This window comes from Pavona decussata, unplaced genomic scaffold (assembly GCF_977016875.1).
Source record: "Pavona decussata unplaced genomic scaffold, jaPavDecu1.1 SCAFFOLD_19, whole genome shotgun sequence".
In the NCBI taxonomy this organism is placed as follows: domain Eukaryota; kingdom Metazoa; phylum Cnidaria; class Anthozoa; order Scleractinia; family Agariciidae; genus Pavona; species Pavona decussata.
In genome coordinates this window covers 1,411,510-1,432,969 of record NW_028145442.1, presented here as the reverse complement: position 1 = coordinate 1,432,969, position 21,460 = coordinate 1,411,510, and the positions used below count along the sequence as shown (strand labels likewise).

Sequence of the window (21,460 nt, the reverse complement as noted above, 5' to 3'; positions counted from 1 at the left end):
GGACCATGCCTGAAATCGTCGAAAATGCATTTAAGAATATGCTTATCGGGCCCGGTAAGTTATCGGGAATTTTGAGAAACGGGCACCTGGTTCCTTCTCACTCTCTCAGTTTTAATCCATCGACAGGCAAAATACACACACGAGCGGGAAAATGTCTACGCGAAAGCGTGCGTTGTGTGCATGTTCTTGACCTCTTCCTTCTTCCCCTTGAGGGAAGTTTTATTCGAAGTATTGTGTCTGTTATCTTCCCCTTTTATTTTGTGCGTTATGTAACTTACTCCGATTTGTCTCTTTCAGGTTGATGCACAGAGGAGGGCGCGGTGGCCCACCACCCAGGCGCGGCTACCAAGGTCCAAGGCATTACCGTGGGAACAACCAAGGAGGCGGATTTCGCGGAGGCGGATTTCGAGGGGGATTCCCTCGGGGAGGATTTCGTGGATTTCGCGGTGGACGGTTTTGAGGTTGCCTTGTACTCTCACACTTGAGAGCTGATGACATCGTTTTAGTTCTCCAGTTGCAGTTGAGCTAGTGGGAGTCAACTGAACATTAAGTGCTATTTCAAGAACGTTTGAAGTACGGTTTGTTTTCTTCTGTGACATCAACACATCATTTTCCTTTGAGAAAGGTGTTTGCCTAGAGAATGTAATAATCAAAGCCCAGTTAATTTCTGTTCTCTCAATAGTAAAACTCTAGTAAAATCCCTCATTTATAGCTTGCCGACAGGTACTCAATATTTCAACAGACGTCCAAAATAAATATCTCGTTTCTCGGCCCAACAATTTGCAAGTCTTTATTGTATTTAAACAAAACAAAGGTTTTCTTTCTCGCATTTATACTAAATTGATGTAAGTAAACACGACAATATTTTAAGTGACGATAATTTAAAACATGTAAAACTGAACCCTAGGAAATCTCTTGGTTTCATGAATAAGGTCTGGCAGTTACAGTTACTGTGTGACAAGTTCTTTTGTTACAAACCCTTACACAGCCCGTAATGTTCCGCTTTTACACACTTGCTGCCCTCCTTTTATACCAAGTTGAAGGGTTACAATGTTCTATTAACTGATAGGTTGAAATGACAATTACAAGTACAGTCGAAGCTCCCGTAAGCGACCACCTCGGGAATTGGAAAAAGTGGTCGTAACTAGAGTTGTCGCATACGAGAATGCAATCTCGTAAGCGACCAAAAGCTGAAACAATAGAAGCAGGTCACTTACTAGAGCTTTTAGCATAAAGCTTTCTACCTCGGTCTCAGGGTAACACTCTTGATCCAGCCGTAAATCATCTTGAATTTTAGCTTCGGCTACATTTAATTATAACAATTACGGTATTTAAATCACAATTATTCAAATAACTGATAGCCGGTATCACAATTTTTAAAAACGTTTATGCCTGTATTTGCGTGCTCACTCATATCAGCAGCCATATGACACTTCCTTATTTTGCGTGAACCCATGAGGTGAGTTGCATAAAATTTAACGTCGGGCGTAAATGCCCGGGGGGGGGGGGGGGGGTTACTTCCTTATAAGAGGCTAATGGGGATGTGCCGCTTGATGGGGTCGCATTTTCACGACTGGATTGACTAAAATGGGGTCTCATTTTCAATAGAGTTACTAGAATGGGGTCGCACATTTTCGGATTTTTGGGGTGAGAAAATTCTATTAATTAGGGATTCAAAATGGTCTCGGTCAAAAAGTTCAGAAAGTTGTTGTTTATTAAATGTAACAATCACCTCGCATTACATTCCGTTCTTGAAAGTAAATGCATAAATAGAAAGTGACTTAAAACTTAAATTCAGTTTTCAACGATCTCTTAGTCAAATATTTCTACATCCTTTGTCATCTCAACTTGTGTTGTCAGTTTTCAACGATCTCTTAGTCAAATATTTCTACATCCTTTGTCATCTCAACTTGTGTCATTCGTCACCAATCATAAAGCTCCGCATATCATTTCTTGTTTGATGTTGTTATCTTCTGAGAACTATTCTCACCAAATTATTTAGATCCACATTTCTCGGAATGTAGGTGAGGTTGTTCAAACCGTGCTATAGTTCATGCGCGCCCCGGGAGATGCTGAAGTGTGAAACGGAGTAAGCTGTGTGAATATTGTATGTTGGCTGAAAAAACTAACAATCAACCGAGATATGCCGAAATTTTGCATCATCCGTACTATTGCAAAGTCTTAAAAAAACAAACTTTATTCGGTTCATGACTTGTTATAGTCAGTGCAATTATTTCATTCATCAAATGATTTCTTTTTTATATATATCTGCCATAAATGAACTTTTCAGTAATTCTGTTAAAGATACATAATACCTGACTATGGAATATCTTTGTTCGTGTGCGCTCTGACCATGTTGTATGACCAAAAACCGGTTATAACTTCAGTGTTCCTTCATTCCCAAACAGTGTTTGCTTCATGTTTTATAAAATTTAATATTCATCTTGAACAGAATACACATCGGTGCTACTAAATAACTGAAGAACCTAAAAGCTAAAGGAGCAAAATTTGTGCGGTTTTTGTTTGGCAAAACGTAAATTCAAATATTTGGAAATAGAAGTTATTCGGCAGTCAACGTGCTTAGATAACCTGATGCAATTAGGGAATTTTAGGTCCGAGTTTACCGGGAATCACGAAGTGCTGGAAGTCACGTGACCAGTATTTCACGTCAAGTTTGAGGTTTTGGACGAACGTTTTAACGTGGAGAGGTAGGTTTTCACGTATGTCATTTACCTGAAAGCTTTTAGCGTAAAGCTCTTGCTTTATCTCACGTAATGATACAAACGTCTTGTGGAGCAAGTCTTTATCCATTAACAGAGTCACAAATTCGGACGAAATGCTAAATGTTATAAATCCTATTGGATCTTGAAAACAAGTGCCATTCATGGCTGCTGATTCAAAATGGCGGCCGTACATTTCCAAGAAGAATAAATCGAATTACGTTTGAACGTAAACTGCAAACGGGTAACCGCAAACCGCGGTTAGAGGTTCGCGGTAAACTCGGATCTAAAACTCTCAAGCTGGTCTGGAAAAAAGTCTAGAAGCACCGACCGAGAACATTGCAGCAAAATAATTGAAGCGTTTGTTTTGTACATTTTATGGCCTTTTAAAAGTCACATCTGTGCTTGAACACTAGTTCGGTTAACACAACGTTGTGATGTACTAGACTGAACAAGCTAGCTGTTTTTATAACGCTAAAATGGCATGGAGGCAAGTTTTGTGGAATTCAGAGAATTGAAGATTAATCTAATTCTTCGGAAACTTGAAAGCTGCGTTATTAAAATTTTATATGAAGTAACGAGAAGACGTCATTTTTTAAAACAAATAAACAAATTGGAACTTCGAGACTTCCTCGCCTTGCTAAAAATCCGAGACTACTTCGTGAAAAAGTCGAGACTGCATGCGAGACGCACATAACCGCCAAAGAAAAAAGGAAACCTCAAGGCTCGTGAAATTCGGCTAAAATTTTGCGACACCCCTAGTTATTGAAAGAGCATTCGCCACCCCTAATCTACTTTGATGTGACTTTCTTACACCACGTAGGTGCGGCTACCAAGGCCCCAGGTATTACCACGAAGTCAATCATGGGGGCGGAATTGCAAGGGGAATCCCCTCGGGGAGGATTTCGTGGATTTCGTGGTGGACAGTTTGAGAGTCATTCATGCACGACTCCACCTTGACTCCATTTTTCACTCGAGGAGGGGAAGGGGGGGAGGGGGTTATCTTTGCAAAGCGAAATGTAGTGATAATAGCATAGTTGATGCTGATTTCTGTTGTCTCAACTCTGTATAAACTCGAGGAACGATTTTATGAGAACTTGATCTGTGATGTTCACACAGTCACTTAGCAATGGGTATTCAGGAATGTTTGTCTGCATGGTTACGTTTTGCGCTGAGCTGCAATCTTCTTTTTCTAACAAACCCTTACACAAAGTTAACGTTCACCCAATCTCTTTGCGCTTTCTTCTTAGCAAGTTAAACTGACCTTCACAATCTTCAGCGAAACTGTACAGTAAGCCTTCCTTTCCCTCATGTAAACGCCAGAAAGATAGATTTAAGAACATTTTTCCAAACTTTAAACTTAAGAAATTTAAAGGAAATTTCAGTCCAGAGTTACAAAATCCCATCCTGCCTCACGGGTAATTTCCTTTCCACTCTAATGGGCCATAGGTTCGAGTTGCTTCCACTTGGAATCCCATGTCACTCTTTAGGATTTTCTTCTCGGGCGCAAAATAACTTAAACCCGCATTTCATGGTCCGATGTGGCACTAGGGATGGACAGCAGAAAAAAAATAGAGGAAGCATTTATTGTTTAACTTTTATTTGCAGCATCTCTTTTGCACATGACCAAGCTTAACAGTGGAACTACAAAAGCACTTTCTGAGCACTTTTTTTTTTCAGCGAAACTCATCAAATTACGTTTGATGACATCCTTGTTTATTAGGTTTTGACACTGAACACATTTCTGCCCACAAATTGATGATAGCTTCCATTCCTCTTCTCTCTGAGTGTTTTCAAAGGTGGCTGTGCTTTCTTAACGTTTTTGGTGTCAAACATTTCTATACCTATTATATTCCCAAAAGTTATTGAGGTTAAAAGTTTTGATATATAGTTGCAACAAAAACAAAAACAAAAATTGCACAGCAATTTGAACCCAAACTTATATGGGTAGCCTTACGCCCTTACAGTAAATTTTTAATCCCCTTCGAAAAATGTTCACGCAAAAAAGAAAGTAACATGGAAAACGTCACACACTGAAGAAATCATTGGCTTAAAAATTCTTTGGACGTATCTTCATCTCAGATCTCTTCACCGAGATATAATTTTTCCACTTCATCCATGCCATTCCTAATTGGCTACTTTTGCCATTAAGGTACAGACCATTCAGATTGGAATCGTAACAGTTTTTATACCACCAGCCGCCTTTCCAAGACGAAGCACAGTTTTTTGACCAAGCATCATTATCGCGATCTTTGGTGGTAAAAAAATGGCCACGATGATAAGAAAGAGAATCACCAGCGGTTCCTGAAAAAACAAAGATAGTTCCATGTGAAATTTAATTTGAGTCAGGTATAGAACTTAATTTAAGGGGGAACTGACCAGTCTACAAGAAACATTAACAAATAATAATAAAGCACTTTCAAGTGTCAATTTTCTAAGCACAGAACACTTATTGGGGACACTTTCCAAATCGACTTGCAATTTAGAAATGTTATGATTAAGCTATATTTTATGATCACCTGAATAACTTCCCAAACTCAGCTTGTATTTCGCATTCTCGCTTGCCACAGAAAATGAGCTGTACTCTGCAAATACTGTTTTGCCCTTATTGTCCTCCAAGTCGACGCGAAGCTTGTTACTGCGGCTTGTAGTCAGCCGGTGAATCTTGTCCAGTCCGAGCCAATACTCGCCGTTCAGATTGCCGAAGCCCCGCTTGTAGTCATCCCACCCCCGCCAGAAATCAACAGAGCCGTCATGTCTCTTTTGAAACACCGCCCAGCCTCCACCGGCTGTTTTCTGATCACAGAACACTTCAAATTCACCCAGACCATCAGGATCGATTTTGTACACTCCACTGATCTTGTTTCCAAACTGGTAGACTTCGGCGCAGTTTTTGTAAGCTGAAACTTTGAAAACACACCGAAGAATAAATAACGTCCTGTAAACAAGTTGAACCGAAGCTTAAGAATCATATGTTTACATGATAGTTCGAAAGCAATCTGAAGATATTTAGGTATTTTAAGTTGATTCGATGTTTGATTTTTCGGCCGAGAAAGCATTTGGAAGGTTTAAGACTCATCCAAAAGTAAAATTTGCATGCGACTTGTATTTTTCTTGAAAGTTTCTTGGTACAGGGGAATGGAGCCGGATTACTGAAAATATTTGATCGTATTCCTCTTCGATGACTACGAAATGAACCCTTTTATCAACTGAATTATTTTGAGCTCTGTTTAACGGAAGTGTATGGTCTAAAAACGCGCAAAATGCAAATAACATGCAGTTCTCGGGCCGATAAGTAAACCCGCGACATTTTGGACAAAAATTAAATAGGCTTTCAGGAAATTGTAAAGCGGAGTTCTGTTACACACCTTTCCTCCCGGGGCTGCCAGTTAGTTTTTCTCTCAGCACTTTGATTTCTTGCTTCATTTCGGCCAACTGTAGCTCGATCCTCTTGCAGTGGGCGCCAGCGGCGTAGTAATGGTTAATCATATCAGACTTCCTCTCATCTTCACTAGGCCCGAGTTTTACAGACGAATTAGCAAGAACCGTGACGATAAAAGCGCTCAGAATAACTGAACTGAAGAAATATTCCATCATTACACGAAAGATATAAATTTCGTTTTGGAAATAGCACCAAACAAATCATTCCCAATACTTTGACATTCGTATTTTGCTTATTTTGAGACGAGATTTTTCTCGTCTCCAGAATCTATTTTCAGAGGACTCTTATCACCAATCAAATAGCCACACATGTCACGCAACGGCTGACTGAGCGTGACTCATAATTCAACGTATAGCTTGGGGGGAGGGAACCCCTCGGAATTCTCGATAGGGTTGTGCCGCCGGGTTCTCGACATCCTGACCCTATTTCTGACCAAAACATGCCATTTTCCACACCCGTTTTCAGACCTGGCTTGTAAGGTAATTATAACTAAGCTTCGCAATAGTGCCGAAGTCAAGAATTGGACATACCCGAAAAGTCAGCTCGGATGATATATTTTGGATACTTCTCTTTCTCTACCATTCATTTGAAGTTGAAAAGACAAGTACGAGGAAATTAATGCACTAAACGATTTCACTGATTACTGTTAGCAGGTAAAAGTTCAGTCGGACCTTTGCTAATTGCTATTGGCAATTGCCGATTCCCGTTTCCGGGGTCGCTGTGTTTATTTCCAGTGATATTAAAACGATTCTTTCGTAGTCTGAAATGTCAGCCGTCTCCTCCCCCCTAACCCACAGGGGCTTTCGATGTCTTACTAATTGCACAGAAAGGCGCATAATTTATACGTCTTAGGTCGTCTGAGTACATAAATACAAAAAATATAAAAACGAATTGTGGCGACTTCTCTCACATAACTTTTATTTTGATGCCTTAGATGATAAAACTCAAATGATATGGGGGTTAGTTTCTGAAGAAACTGTGGCGCTGCGTCGGTGAGGAGTAGAAACGAATGTTTGGTTTATCAACAGAGTTGATAACTAAAGGTTCGATGAGGTAAATTGGTCACCGTATTCAAGTGCTGTTTCAATGTTAGCCATTCGTCAGAGTGAATCGAATGGCTAACGCTTGAAACGCCGCCAGTACTTGAATCTCTTAACGTCCTTAACGGTGAACAATTTGCCTCTGTTGATCATGATAAACCAAACATTCAGATAAAACTCAATTTATCGTCGCATTTATTATATCTCTTCCAAAAAAAGGCCGGCCATTTTGGTCCTGCATAGACCGATTTGTTTGATCTCATTACTCATGGTTCTGTCAGGAAGTTTTGGCTGTGCTTGATTAGAAGATAATTCGGTAAGAGAAACCATGAACTGATTAAGACGTTGCTTTGTTTAATATGTTCGAAGATGCAGTTCACTATTTGACTAAGTAAAACTATTTGACAAACTACCTTGTCAAGTTTGTTCGCGTTTGTGATGGTCTCAACAAATTCATATTTGACTGTATATGCTATTTGCATACACCTTTTGAATGAGTGTGTACGTCTAATAATTTAAGACTGAGTTGAAAGTCGTGGGCCTTTGAAGACCTAGGTGTCAAGGAAAACAGCATTTGTAGATGACAGCTCATATGTAAATTTTATTGCGAGATGGAAAGAGTTAGCGAAGTTAACGAAATCTCGGACTTCTCTAGTTGCCATGCCCTACAGACTGAAGACGTCATCTATGAATCTTTTCCATAGAGTGGGTTTAAAGGACTAGCAGGTAGGAGTCGTTCTTCTTGATCCGCCATGAAAGTGACGGAGAAGGCGACGGCCCTTTTAGTTCCCATTGCGATGCCGTGAGTTTGTACGTTGTGTCTTTCAGTAAATTTGAAAGAATTCTCTTCTAGAATGAGTCGCATTAATTCCCTTAATTGACTTACGGGAATAAGAGGTTCTGAGGTACGTTTTACGGCGTTTTACATCATGGGCAGACATAGTGTCGAAAAGTAGAGGCAAACCTTGAGAAGTTAAACTTCGGATAAATTCCTTATCTCAAAAGAGGGACTGAAAAAAATTAATTTCATCTCCAAGCTGTCTCAGGAGGGCGTTTATCGGTCAAGCAATACCTGCTAAGGACCTACACATTAATTCAGTTTTCAACGATCTCTTAGTCAAATAACTTTACATCCTTTGTCATCTCAAAATGTTATCTTCTGAACACTTTCGTCACCAATCATAAAGCTCCGCATATCATTTCTTGTTTGATATTGTTATCTTCTGAGAACTATTCTCACCAAATCATTTAGATCCACATTTCTCGGAATGTAGGTGAGGTTGTTCAAACCGTGCTATAGTTCATGGGCGCCCCATGAGACTGAAGTGTGAAGCGGAGTAAGCTGTGTGAATATTGTATGTTGGCTGAAAAAACTAACAATCAACCGAGATATGCTGAAATTTTGCAGCATCCTTCCTTTTTCAAAGTCTTAAAAAACAAACTTTTTTCGGTTCATGACTTGTTATAGTCATGCAGTTATTTCATTTATCAAATGATTTCTTTTTTATATATATCTGCCATAAATGAACTTTTCAGTAATTCTGTTAAAGATACATTGTACCTGACTATGGAATATCTTTGTTCGTGTGCGCTCTGACCATGTTGTATGACCAAAAACCGGTTATGACTTCAGTGTTCCTTCATTCACAAGCAGTGTTTGCTTCATGTTTTATAAAATTTAATATTCATCTTGAACAGAATACACATCGGTGCTACTAAATAACTGAAGAACCTAAAAGCTTAAGGAGCAAAATTTGTGCGGTTTTTGTTTGGCAAAACGTAAATTCAAATATTTTGAAAAAGAAGTTATTCGGCAGTCAACGTGCTTAGATAACCTGATGCAATTAGGGAATTTTAGGTCCGAGTTTACCGGGAATCACGAAGTGCTGGAAGTCACGTGACCAGTATTTCACGTCAAGTTTGAGGTTTTCGACGAACGTTTTAACGTGGAGAGGTAGGTTTTCACTGATGTCATTTACCTGAAAGCTTTGAGCGTATAACTCTTGCTTTATCTCACGTAATGATACAAACATCTTGTGGAGCAAGTCTTTATCCATTAACAGAGGCACAAATTCGGACGAAATGCTAAATGTTATAAATCCTACTGGATCTTAAAAACAAGCGCCATTCATGGCTGCTGATTCAAAATGGCGGCCATAAATTTGCAAAGACAATTTATTAAATCGAATTACGTTTGAACGTCGAACGGCAAACGGGTAACCGCAAACCGCGGTTAGAGGTGCGCGGTAACCTCGAATCTAAAACTCTCTAGCCGGTCTGGAAAAAGTCTAGAAGCCCCGACCGAGAACATTGCAGCAAAATAATTAAAACGGTTGTTTTGTACATTTTATGGCCTTTTAAAAGCCACATCTGTGCTTGAACACTAGTTCAGTTAACACTACGTTATGATGTACTAGACTGAACAAGCTAGCTAACGCTAAAATGACATGGCGGCAAGTTTTGTGGACTTCAGAGAATTGAAGATTAATCTAATTCTTCGGAAACTTGAAAGCTGCGTTATTAAAATTTTATATCAAGTAACGAGAAGACGTCATTTATTTAAAAAATTAAGAAATTGGACTTCGAGACTTCCTCGCCTTGCTAAAAATCGACACTCCGAGACTACTTCGTGAAAACGTCGAGACTGCATGCGAGACGCACATAACCGCCAAAGAAAGAAGGAAACTGCAAGGCTCGTGAAATTCGGCTAAAATTTTGCGACACCCCTAGTTATTGAAAGACCATTCGTCACCCCTAATCTACTCTGATGTGACTTTCTTACACCACGTAGGTGCGGCTACCAAGGCCCCAGGTATTACCACGAAGTCAATCAAGGGGGCGGATTTTCAAGGGGATCCCCTAGGGGAGGATTTCGTGGATTTCGCGGTGGACAGTTTGATAGTCATCAATGGATGGCTCCAGGGAGGGGGGGGGGGGGGTTGTCTTTGCAAAGCAGAATGTAGTGATAATAGCTTAGTTGATGCTGATTTCTGTTCTATCAACTCAGTATAAACTCGAAAACTTAATATGAGAACTTAGCAATAGTTGTTCAGGAATGATTGTCCGCTTAAGGTTTGTGCTGAGTGTAGTCTTCTTTCCTAACAAACCCTTACTCAAAGTTGACGTTCACCTAATCTCTTCGTTTGCGTTTCCCTCTTCGCAAGGAAAACTTCACAATCTTCAGGGAAACTGCATAGCAAGCCTTCCTTTCCCTTATATAAACGCCAAGAAGATAAATTTAAAAAAATTTTTTCCAAACTTTAAACTTAAGAAATTTAAAGAAAATTTCAGTCCAGATTTTACAAAATACAATCCTGCCTCACGCGTAGCTTCCTTTCCAGTCTAATGGGCCTTAGGTTTGAGTTGCTTCTATTTGGAATCCCATGTCACTCTTTCGGATTTTCTTCTCGGGCGCAAAATAACTTAAAACTGCATTTCATGGTCCGATGTGGCACTAGGGATGGACAGCAGAAAAAAATAGAGGAAGCATTTATTGTTTAAATAACCTTTATTTGTAGCATCTCTTTTGCACATGACCAAGCTAACCTGTGAAACTACAAAAGCATTTTGTGACCACTTTTTTTTTTCAGTAAAACTCATCAAATTACACCTGATGACATCCTTGTTTATAAGGTTTTGACAACACATTTCTGTCCACAAATTGACGATACCTTCAATTCTTCTTCTTTAGCTCTGAGTGTTTTCAAAGGTGGAAGTGCTCTCTTAAGGCCCTTGCTGTATTAACGTTTTTTTTATGTCAAACATTCTACTGCGTCGTATATTCCCAAAAGTTAGATTTTGATATATAGCTGTGAGATTCCAAATTTTTTTGTTTTGAAAACAGCAAATTAAAAACAAAAATTGACACTGCATGTTGAGCCCAAAGTTATAAAGGTACCCTTACGCCCTTACAGTAAATTTTTAATCCCCTCCGATAAATGTTCACGTAAAAAAAAGAACGTAAAATGGAAAACGCCACACAAGAAATCATGCTTAAAAATTCTTTGGACGTATCTTCATCTCAGACCTCTTCACCGAGATATAATTTTTCCACTTGATCCATGCCATTCCTTGAGGGCTGTTTTTGCCATTAAGGTACAGACCATTCAGATTGGAATCGTAACAGTTTTTATACCACCAGCCGCCTTTCCAAGACGAAGCACAGTTTTTTGACCAAGCATCATTATCGCGATCTTTGGTGGAAAAAGGTCGGCCACGGTGATAGGCAAGAGAATCACCAGCGGTTCCTGAAAAAACAAAGATAGTTCCATGTGAAATTTAATTTGAGTCAGGTATAGAACTTAATTTAAGGGGGAACTGACCAGTCTACAAGAAACATTAACAAACAATAATAAAGCACTTTCAAGTGTCAATTTTCTTAGCACAGAACACTTATTGGGGACACTTTCCAAATCGACTTGCAATTTAGAAATGTTATGATTAAGCTATATTTTATGATCACCTGAATAACTTCCCAAACTCAGCTTGTATTTCGCATTCTCGCTTGCCACAGAAAATGAGCTGTACTCTGCAAATACTGTTTTGCCCTTATTGTCCTCCAAGTCGACGCGAAGCTTGTTACTGCGGCTTGTAGTCAGCCGGTGAATCTTGTCCAGTCCGAGCCAATAATTGCCGTTCAGATTGCCGAAGCCCCGCTTGTAGTCATCCCATCCCCGCCAGAAATCAACAGAGCCGTCATGTCTCTTTTGAAACACCGCCCAGCCTCCACCGGCTGTTTTCTGATCACAGAACACTTCAAATTCACCCAGACCATCAGGATCGATTTTGTACACTCCACTGATCTTGTTTCCAAACTGGTAGACTTCGGCGCAGTTTTTGTAAGCTGAAACTTTGAAAACACACCGAAGAATAAATAACGTCCTGTAAACAAGTTGAACCGAAGCTTAAGAATCATATGTTTACATGATAGTTCGAAAGCAATCTGAAGATATTTAGGTATTTTAAGTTGATTCGATGTTTGATTTTTCGGCCGAGAAAGCATTTGGAAGGTTTAAGACTCATCCAAAAGTAAAATTTGCATGCGACTTGTATTTTTCTTGAAAGTTTCTTGGTACTGGGGAATGGAGCCGGATTACTGAAAATATTTGATCGTATTCCTCTTCGATGACTACGAAATGAACACTTTTATCAACTGAATTATTTTGAGCTCTGTTTAACGGAAGTGTATGGTCTAAAAACGCGCAAAATGTAAATAACATGCAGTTCTCGGGCCGATAAGTAAACCCGCGACATTTTGGACAAAAATTAAATAGGCTTTCAGGAAATTGTAAAGCGGAGTTCTGTTACACACCTTTCCTCCCGGGGCTGCCAGTTAGTTTTTCTCTCAGCACTTTGATTTCTTGCTTCATTTCGGCCAACTGTAGCTCGATTCTCTTGCAGTGGGCGCCAGCGGCGTAGTAATTGTTAATCATATCAGACTGAGTCTTCCTCTCATCGCCACTTTTCTCGAGTTTTACAGACGAATTAGCAAGAACCGTGACGATAAAAGCGCTCAGAATAACTGAACTGAAGAAATATTCCATCATTACACGAAAGATATAAATTTCGTTTTGGAAATAGCACCAAACAAATCATTCCCAATACTTTGACATTCGTATTTTGCTTATTTTGAGACGAGATTTTTCTCGTCTCCAGAATCTATTTTCGGAGGACTCTTATCACCAATCAAATAGCCACACATGTCACGCAACGGCTGACTGAGCGTGACTTCATAATTTAACGTATAGTTTGGGGGGAGGGAACTCGATAGGGTTGTGCCGCCGGGTTCTCGAAATCCTGACCCTATTTCTGACCAAAACATGCCATTTTCCACACCCGTTTTCAGACCTGGCTTGTAAGGTAATTATAATTAAGCTTCGCAATAGTGCCGAAGTCAAGAATTGGACATACCCGAAAAGTCAGCTCAGTCGGATGATATATTTTGGATACTTCTCTTTCTCTACTATTCATTTGAAGTTGAAAAGACAAGTACGAGGAAATTAATGCGCTAAACGATTTCACTGATTACTGTTAGCAGGTAAAAGTTCAGTCGGACCTTTGCTAATTGCTATTGGCAATTGCCGATTCCCGTTTCCGGGGTCGCTGTGTTTATTTCCAGTGATATTAAAACGATTCTTTCGTAGTCTGAAATGTCAGCCGTCTCCTCCCCCCTAACCCACAGGGGCTTTCGATGTCTTACTAATTGCACAGAAAGACGCATAATTTATACGTCTTAGGTCGTCTGAGTACATAAATACAAAAAATATAAAAACGAATTGTGGCGACTTTTCTCACATAAATTTTATTTTGATGCCTTAGATAAAACTCAAATGATATGGGGGTTAGTTTCTAAAGAAACTGTGGTCCTGTGTCGGTGGGGAGTAGAAACAAATGTTTGGTTTATCAACAGGGTTGATAACTAAAGGTTCGATAAGGTAAAATGGTCACCGTATTCAAGTGCTGTTTCAATGTTAGCCATTCGTCAGAGTGAATCGAATGGCTAACGCTTGAAACGCCGCCAGCACTTGAATCTCTTAACGTCCTTAACGGTGAACAATTTGCCTCTGATGATCATGATAAACCAAACATTCAGATAAAACTCAATTTATCTTCGCATTTATTATATCTTTTCCAAAAAAAGCCGGCCATTTTGGTCCTGCATAGACCTATTTGTTTGATCTCATTACTCATGGTTCTGTCGGGAGGTTTTGGCTGTGCTTGATTAGAAGATAATTCGGTAAGAGAATGCATTAACTGATTAAGACGTTGCTTTGTTTAATATGTTCGAAGATGCAGTTCACTATTTGACTTGGTAAAACTATTTGACAAACTACCTTTTCAAGTTTGTTTACTTTTTTGATGTCTCAACATATTCATATTTGATTGTATATGCAATTTGCATATACCTTTTGAATGAGTGTGTACGTCTAATAATTTAAGACTGAGTTGAAAGTCGTGGGCCTTTGAAGAGCTCGGTGTCAAGGAAAACAGCATTTGTAGATGACAGCTCATATGTAAATTTTATTGTGGGATGGAAAGAGTTAGCGAAGTCAACGAAATCTCGGACTTCTCTAGTTGCCATGCCCAACAGACTGAATCTTCTAGGAATCTTTTCCATAGAGTGGGTTTGAAAGGACTAGCAGGTAGGAGTCGTTCTTCTTGATCCGCCATGAAAGTGACGGAGAAGGCGACGGCCCTTTTAGTTCCCATTGCGATGCCGTGAGTTTGTACGTTGTGTCTTTCAGTAAATTTGAAAGAATTCTCTTCTAGAATGAGTCGCATTAATTTCCTTAATTGGCTTACGGGAATAGGAGGTTCTGAGGCACGTTTTACAGCGTTTTACATCATGGGCAGACATAGTCAGTGTCGAAAAGTAGAGGCAAACCTTGAGAAGTTAAACTTCAGATAAATTCCTTATCTCAAAAGAGGGACTGAAAAAAGTTCAATTTCGTCTCCAAGCTGTCTCAGGAGGGCGTTTATCGGTCAAGCAATACCTGCTAAGGACCTACACATTAATTCAGTTTTCAACGATCTCTTAGTCAAATAACTTTACATCCTTTGTCATCTCAAAATGTTATCTTCTGAACACTTTCGTCACCAATCATAAAGCTCCGCATATTATTTCTCGTCTGATATTGTTATCTTCTGAGAACTATTCTCACCACATTATTTAGATCCACATTTTTCGGAATGTAGGTGAAGTTGTTCAAACCGTGCTATAGTTCATGCGCGCCCCGGGAGATGCTGAAGTGTGCAGGGCAGGGTTTTCGTTTGAGGCTGGAGGCCGGACGTTTCGTCCGGTCGTTTCCTATTCCATGTCCGGTGTTTTGATGTCAATATTTGAGGGTTTTTTTTTATTTTTGATTATTATAATTATTTTTTACGTAAGCATCTCATGAACTTACTGAATAGAGGATAACAGAATAATGCAATTAAATTCTTCAAAACGGCCACAGCACCTTTTTTCTTTGTTTATCAATCGGAATATTTGATAGGTTTCCCTTTTAAGGAAATTGAAGTGACCGTTTCGTTATCATTCCTGCTCGGCTAAGTTTAAAGGGAAATCCCCAGGCAAAACATTCTACTCGTGTTGGTCAAACACTATTTATCTGTTGGAGAAATGGAGGGAATAAACCATTTTTTTTCCCGAAGGCCAAGAGAAAACAAGGTAAGGTTAAGTTTAAGGGCATGATGAGTCTAAATGATTGTTTCATTGTATTGAAGGTGAGCAGTAGAAAGGGTCTTTTTCTCCTGGCCGAAAAAAAAAAATACAAAAACAATGTCTCGCGAGGGCCCTTTACTAATCACAGCTGCTCTTGGGTTTGCAAGATAGACAGTGACACGGACAGTGATCATTCAGCCTTTGCTTCTGACCTTGATGAATTGAAAAGTTAAAGCTGACAAAGAATCAACCTCAGTTACCTTATGTCTGTTTTTGAAATTCTTTAAAAAATTAATTCTCAATGATCGATAAACAACTGGAAATTCTGCCCTCCCCCTCCCCCTACCAACCGTCCTTTTTCATTTAATATTTTACTTTTTAAAGAGATTTTGAGTGAACTCCAGCCTTACCTGGGAAACTGGTGCTTGGTTTCCAGAAAAGCTGGAAACAGCGTTTCAGATTGCTCTATTTTTAAAAATTTCCTGAGGGAGCATGCCCCTTAGACCCCCACTAGGTAACTCACGCTTTCGCCGCTGGCAAGGTGCCTTACGGCGCAAAAAATTGTCACGTCTGGTGCTTTAAGAAATATGTCTGCTACTTTACAAATCTGTCGAAATCTCTGGAAGGGGAGCAAGCTATGTGAATATTGTATGTTGGCTGAAAAAACCAACAATCAACCGAGATATGCTGAAATTTTGCAGCATCCATACTATTGCAAAGTCTTTTTTTTTTTCTATTTTTATTTTCGGTTGATGACTTGTTACGGTCATGAATGCAGTTATTTCATTTATCAAATGATTTCTTTTGTATATATATATATATCTGCCATAAATGAACATTTTCAGTAATTCTGTCAAAGGCACATAATTATAAACTATCGGTGCAGGAAACAAAATTTCGTGACTATGGAATATCTTTGTTCATGCGCGCCCTGACCATGTTGTATGACCAAAAACCGGTTTTGACTTCAGTGTGGGTATATAATTCTTGGTAAGGTAAGGGTGACTATATGGTACCTTACCATGCAGTGTGCCTATATTCTACCACATTTTTAAACAGTTTTTGCGGCATGTCGACACAGACCACTGTTTTTTGAAAGTTTTGTAAAATTTAATATTCATCTTGAACCGAGTACACGTCGGTGCTTCTAAATAACTGAAGAACCTAAAAGCTAAAGGAACAAAATTTGTGCGTTATTTTTGGCATGACCTAAATTAAAATATTTGGAAATAGAACTTACTCGGCAGTCAACGTGTTTAGATAGCCTGATGCAATGACGAGTAGAAGCCGGTCTGGAAAAAAAGTCCAGAGGCACCGACCGAGAACATTGAAGCAAAATAATTAAAACGGTTGTTTTGTACATTCCCGGATGATTTTATGGCCTTTTAAAAGTCACATCTGTGCTTGAACACTAGTTCAGTTAACACTACGTTATGATGTACTAGACTGAACAAGCTAGCTGTTTTTATAATGCTAAAATGACATGGCGGCAAGTTTTGTGGAATTCAGACAATTTAGGATTAATGTTATTTCTCGGAAATTTGAAAGTTGCGTTATCAAAATTCTATATGAAGTAAAGAGAAGACCTCATTTATTAAAACAAACAAACAAATCGGAACTTCGATAGTTCCTCACCTCAGGCTAAAAATCGAGACTGCGAGACGTACATAACCAGCAAATAAACGAGACTGCGAAACTCCTGAAATTCGGCTCACTCTGGTGTGACTTTCTTACACCACATAGGTGCGGGTAACAAGGCCTTAGGTATTACCACGAAATCAATCAAGGAGGCGGATTTCGAGGGGGACTCCCTCAGGGAAGATTTCGTGGATTTCGCGGTGCACGGTTTGAGAGTCATCCATGCACGACTCCACCTTGACTCCATTTTTCACTCGAGGAGGGGAGGGGACGGGGGTGTCTTTGCAAAGCGGAATGTAGTGATAATAGCTTAGTTGATGCTGATTTCTGTTGTCTCAACTCAGTATAAACTCGAGGAACGTTTTTATGAGAACTTAGCAATAGTTATTCAGGAATGTTTGTCTGCTTAAGTTTTGTGCTGAGTGCAGTCTTCTTTCCTAACAAAACCCTTCCTCAAAGTTGACGTTCACCCAATCTCTTCGTTTGCACTTCCCTCTTCGCAAGTAAAACCTTCACAATCTTCGGGGAAACTGTATAGCAAGCCTTCCTTTCCCTTATATAAACGCCAGTAAGATATATTTAAGAACATTTTTTCCAAACTTTAAACTTAAGAAATTTCAAGACAATTTCAGTCCAGATTTTACAAAATACAATCCTGCCTCACGCGTACCTTCCTTTCCTCTCTAATGGGCCATAGGTTTGAGTTGCTTCCACTTGGAATCCCATGTCACTCTTTAGGATTTTCTTCTCGGGCGCAAAATAACTTAAATTAAACCGCATTTCATGGTCTGATGTGGCGCTAGAGATGGACAGCAGAAAAAAATAGAGGAAGCATTTATTGTTTAACCTTTATTTTCACCATTGATATCTTTTGCACATGACCAAGCTAACCTGTGAAACTACAAAAGCATTTTATGACCACTTTTTTTTTCAGTAAAACTCATCAAATTACGCCTGATGACATCCTTGTTTATTAGCTTTTGACAACTAATTTCTGTCCACAAATTGACGATAGCTTCAATTCTTCTTCTCTAGCTCTGAGTGTTTTCAAAGGTGGCTGTGCTTTCTTAAGGCCCTTGTTGTCTTAACGTTTTTTTATGTCAAACATTCTACCACCTTTTATATTCCCAAAAGTTAGATTTTGATATAAAGTTGTGAGATTCCAAACTTTTTAGTTTTGAAAACAGCAAATTAAAAACCAAAAAATTATTACCGCATGTTGAACTCAAACTTATATAGGCACCCTTACGCGCTTACAGTAAATTTTTAATCCCCTTTAATAAATGTTTACGCAAAAAAGAAAGTAAAATGGAAAACGCCACTCAAGAAATCATGCTTAAAAGTTCTTTGGACGTATCTTCATCTCAGACCTCTTCACTGAGATATAATTTTTCCACTTCATCCATGCCATTCCGGAATAGCTGCTTTTGCCATTAAGGTACAGGCCATTCAGATTGGCACGGTAACAGTTTTTATACCACCAGGCGCCTTTCCAAGACGAAGCACAGTTTTTTGACCAAGCATCATTATCACGATCTTTGGTGGTAAAAGGTCGGCCACGATGAAAAGCAAGAGAATCACCAGCGGTTCCTGAAAAAACAAGGATAGTTCCATGTGAAATTTAGTCAGGTATGGAATCAGTTTATTAGCTGTCCAAGAAATGATTGCGATTAAGCGCAAGTAAGTTACGTTTCATGTGAGGTGCTTACCTGTATAACTTCCCAAACTCAGCTGGTATTTCGCATTCTCGCTTGCCACAGAAAATGAGCTGTACTCGGCAAATACTGTTTTGCCCTTACTGTCCTCCAAGTCGACGCGAAGCTTGTTACTGCGGCTTGTAGTCAGCCGGTGAATCTTGTCCAATCCGAGCCAATACTCGCCGTTCAGATTGCCGAAGCCCCGCTTGTAGTCATCCCATCCCCGCCAGAAATCAACAGAGCCGTCCTGTCTCTTTTGAAACACCGTCCAGCCTCCACCGGCTGTTTTCTGATCACAGAACACTTCAAATTCACCCAGACCATCAGGATCGATTTTGTACACTCCACTGATCTTGTTTCCAAACTGGTAGACTTCGGCGCAGTTTTTGTAAGCTGAAAATTTGAAAACACACGGAAGAATTATCCTTCCCTTCACTGCAATTTTACCGAGCAAGTTGAATCCGACGAATAAATTGTTTTCGTGACAGTTAATGCAATCTGGAGATATTTTCTTGGTATTTTAAGTTGATTCGATGCATACGCGTTTTATTTTTTTTTTTTTGCTTACAGGGGAGTGGAGCCGGATTGCTGAAAATATTTGATCTTATTCCTCTCTACTTTTATCATTTTATCAACAGAATTATTTTGAGTTCTGTCTCATGGAAATAGTTTAGAAATGCGCAAAATGTAAATGACATGCAGTTCTCGAGCTGATAATAAACTCGCGACATTTTGGGCAAAAATTAAATAGGCTTTCAGGAAATTGTAAAGCGGAGTTCTGTTACACACCTTTCCTTCCGGGGCTGCCAGTTAGGTTTTCTCTCAGCGCTTTGATTTCTTTCTTAATTTCGGCCAACTGTAGCTCGATTCTCTTGCAGTGGGCGCCAGCGGCGTAGTAATTGTTAATCATATCAGACTGAGTCTTCCTCTCATCGCCACTTTTCTCGAGTTTTACCGATGAATTTGCAAGAACCGTGACGATGAAAGCGCTCAGAATAACTGAACTGAAGAAATATTCCATCATTACACGTATGATATAAATCTCGTTTTTGGAATAGCACCAAAAGCAAATGATTCCCAGTACTTTGACTTTCGTATTTTGCTCCTTTTGAGACGGGATTTTTCTCGTCTCCAGATTCTATTTTCGGCGAACTTTTCAATATTTAAAATAGCCACACATTCAGACGCGGCCGATTGAGCATGACTTGAAGCTGTCTTCCACATAATTTGGCATAATAATGTATTTAACGGCTAGGAAATGCGGTAAACGATTTTTCTGATTACTACTTGGTGGATGCCCCTTTACCGTTTCCCGCGGTTCAGTGCTGCACATGTTTTTATTTCCTTGATAAAAGATTTATCGGTCCAAATGATTACAGAGTTAAGAGGCTTATAATTTATACGTCTAACTACATAAATAAAGAAAATATAAAAGCGAATTGTAAAGGGGTTTTCTCACATAAATTTATATTTTGGTGTCTTAAAAACTGAAGCCCACTGGGTCAGATAAAACTCAGCTTGTCTTCGCATTATATAGTTTCAAAAAATCGTCGGATTTTGGTCCTCATCTTAGACCGATTTGTTTTTATCTCATTACTCATTGGCGGGTTCTGTAGAAGTTTTAGCTGTGCTTGATTAGAAGATATTTCGACACGAAAAAGAAGTAAGACGGTTGCTTTTGATGAGGTTCACTATTTGTCTGAGTATAACTATTTGACAAACTGCCTTTTCAAGCTTGTTTACTTTTTTGATGTCTCAATATATTCATATTTGATTGTATACCCAATTTGCATATATCTTCAAGAAAGGATGGCGGGGAGTAGTGTCGGGGGGTAGGGGAGGGGAGGATTGGTTTGTTGTACTGTGAAGGGCAACGGAGCAACTGAGGACCAATGATCAGCGAGGATCGAAATCCGCCAATCACAGCCGACCTGCGTTTTTTTTTTTTTTTTTTTTGGCGTGATACCAATAATGAAGCGTGATGAGTCGATCTCATCGCCTGATGAAGACCAGCAGTAAAGCTAACCTTGTCCGTGTGCGAATATAAAGTTTTGGAGTTTACCTCGGTGTAAGAATCTGACAGGATTTTCTTTGTTTTGGGGGTTACTTTTTTTTTCTACCCTGTATTGTTTTGACGTTTAAATTGTTTCCCTTGTTTTAAGCGGCGTTAAACATTCACACAACATCCCGCCAGCTAAGCAGGCTAACAGTAAGCAGTCCAAATGTTGTAATCTACAGCTTAAGTTGCTACATCGTGAAACAAACTATTATTTATTTATTATATTTTTTTATCAATTGATGTCTTCCTGCCACGAAAAGTGCTTCATATGTTGAGTTTGAAAAGGGAAAACTGTTGTTTCCGGATTGCTGTGATGGCCAATTAACCCGTTAAACATAGCCACTTCACAAAGCTATCAATGAATTTTTCCAAGAATTTGCATTTTATGATAATAACAGAGCTATTGTTCGTAAAATTACACCTATAGTTAAGATCCCAAAGCCGATAGCGGATATAATAATAAAAAAAGCATTTGTGAGATGATTACCTCGGCTTTTAATTGAGGTGCAATGTAAATGTGTGTGGAATCAATGGGCGGCCTCCTTGTTCGTTCTCAAATTCCAGTATAGAAGAATAAAATTTGAACTTGCATCATTCTCTCCAAACAAAATATCCTATGTTCATGTCTTAAGTCGATGCTCAGAACTGGGGCTGTGATGCGGCGGTGAACCTTAGCGGCTGGGCTTTGTTGATTTTGGAGTGG

General features: G+C 39.3%; 4 protein-coding genes across 7 annotated transcripts in view; 1 reads left to right on the top strand and 3 right to left on the bottom strand.

Annotated features, from left to right (window-relative positions):
* The window catches only part of LOC146486964 (ATP-dependent RNA helicase A-like), a 33,275-nt gene extending 32,325 nt beyond the window's left edge, over nt 1-950 (top strand). For both annotated transcript variants that reach the window (XM_085091103.1, XM_085091111.1), the window contains exon 30: nt 298-950. In XM_085091103.1, coding sequence (XP_084947229.1) covers nt 298-460 — 163 coding nt within the window. In that variant the 3' untranslated portion in view covers nt 461-950. The remainder of the gene's footprint in view (nt 1-297) is intronic.
* Nucleotides 951-4,299: 3,349 nt separating this feature from the next.
* LOC146486963 (microfibril-associated glycoprotein 4-like) lies at nt 4,300-6,394 on the bottom strand. Of its 2 annotated transcripts, none has more exons than XM_085089884.1 (3): nt 6,089-6,394; nt 5,240-5,626; nt 4,300-5,024 (listed from the first exon to the last, which is right to left on the bottom strand). In XM_085089884.1, exons 1-3 carry the CDS (start codon nt 6,315-6,317, stop codon nt 4,771-4,773), a joined length of 870 nt encoding a protein of 289 aa, XP_084946010.1. In that variant the 5' UTR covers nt 6,318-6,394; the 3' UTR covers nt 4,300-4,770. The 2 variants fall into 2 exon arrangements, with proteins under 2 accessions (XP_084946010.1, XP_084946018.1); XM_085089892.1 differs by having other exon boundaries at nt 5,240-5,620; nt 6,089-6,393.
* Nucleotides 6,395-10,704: 4,310 nt separating this feature from the next.
* On the bottom strand, nt 10,705-12,813 carry LOC146486962 (microfibril-associated glycoprotein 4-like). 2 transcript variants are annotated; one of them, XM_085089872.1, is made up of 3 exons: nt 12,514-12,813; nt 11,665-12,045; nt 10,705-11,449 (listed from the first exon to the last, which is right to left on the bottom strand). In XM_085089872.1, exons 1-3 carry the CDS (start codon nt 12,746-12,748, stop codon nt 11,196-11,198), a joined length of 870 nt encoding a protein of 289 aa, XP_084945998.1. In that variant the 5' UTR covers nt 12,749-12,813; the 3' UTR covers nt 10,705-11,195. The 2 variants fall into 2 exon arrangements, with proteins under 2 accessions (XP_084945998.1, XP_084945990.1); XM_085089864.1 differs by having other exon boundaries at nt 11,665-12,051; nt 12,514-12,810.
* Nucleotides 12,814-17,831: 5,018 nt separating this feature from the next.
* On the bottom strand, nt 17,832-19,794 carry LOC146486961 (microfibril-associated glycoprotein 4-like). Its single transcript, XM_085091079.1, has 3 exons — nt 19,488-19,794; nt 18,711-19,091; nt 17,832-18,591 (listed from the first exon to the last, which is right to left on the bottom strand). The coding sequence occupies exons 1-3, from the start codon at nt 19,720-19,722 to the stop codon at nt 18,338-18,340; spliced, it is 870 nt and encodes a 289-aa protein (XP_084947205.1). The 5' UTR covers nt 19,723-19,794; the 3' UTR covers nt 17,832-18,337.
* Between the last annotated feature and the right edge of the window lie 1,666 nt (nt 19,795-21,460).

What these genes read in the sequence shown, in the direction of transcription:
- LOC146486961 (XM_085091079.1), bottom strand. Translation starts at nt 19,722, where the DNA reads ATGATGGAATATTTCTTCAGTTCAGTTATTCTGAGCGCTTTCATCGTC. An exon ending in TGGCAGCCCCGGAAGGAAAG is followed by an intron (nt 19,092 to 19,487) that starts GTGTGTAACAGA and finishes TCAAATTTTCAG; the next exon opens with CTTACAAAAACTGCGCCGAA. An exon ending in GAGTTTGGGAAGTTATACAG is followed by an intron (nt 18,592 to 18,710) that starts GTAAGCACCTCA and finishes TTGTTTTTTCAG; the next exon opens with GAACCGCTGGTGATTCTCTT.
- LOC146486963 (XM_085089884.1), bottom strand. Translation starts at nt 6,317, where the DNA reads ATGATGGAATATTTCTTCAGTTCAGTTATTCTGAGCGCTTTTATCGTC. An exon ending in TGGCAGCCCCGGGAGGAAAG is followed by an intron (nt 5,627 to 6,088) that starts GTGTGTAACAGA and finishes GTGTTTTCAAAG; the next exon opens with TTTCAGCTTACAAAAACTGC. An exon ending in GAGTTTGGGAAGTTATTCAG is followed by an intron (nt 5,025 to 5,239) that starts GTGATCATAAAA and finishes TTGTTTTTTCAG; the next exon opens with GAACCGCTGGTGATTCTCTT.
- LOC146486962 (XM_085089864.1), bottom strand. Translation starts at nt 12,748, where the DNA reads ATGATGGAATATTTCTTCAGTTCAGTTATTCTGAGCGCTTTTATCGTC. An exon ending in TGGCAGCCCCGGGAGGAAAG is followed by an intron (nt 12,052 to 12,513) that starts GTGTGTAACAGA and finishes GTGTTTTCAAAG; the next exon opens with TTTCAGCTTACAAAAACTGC. An exon ending in GAGTTTGGGAAGTTATTCAG is followed by an intron (nt 11,450 to 11,664) that starts GTGATCATAAAA and finishes TTGTTTTTTCAG; the next exon opens with GAACCGCTGGTGATTCTCTT.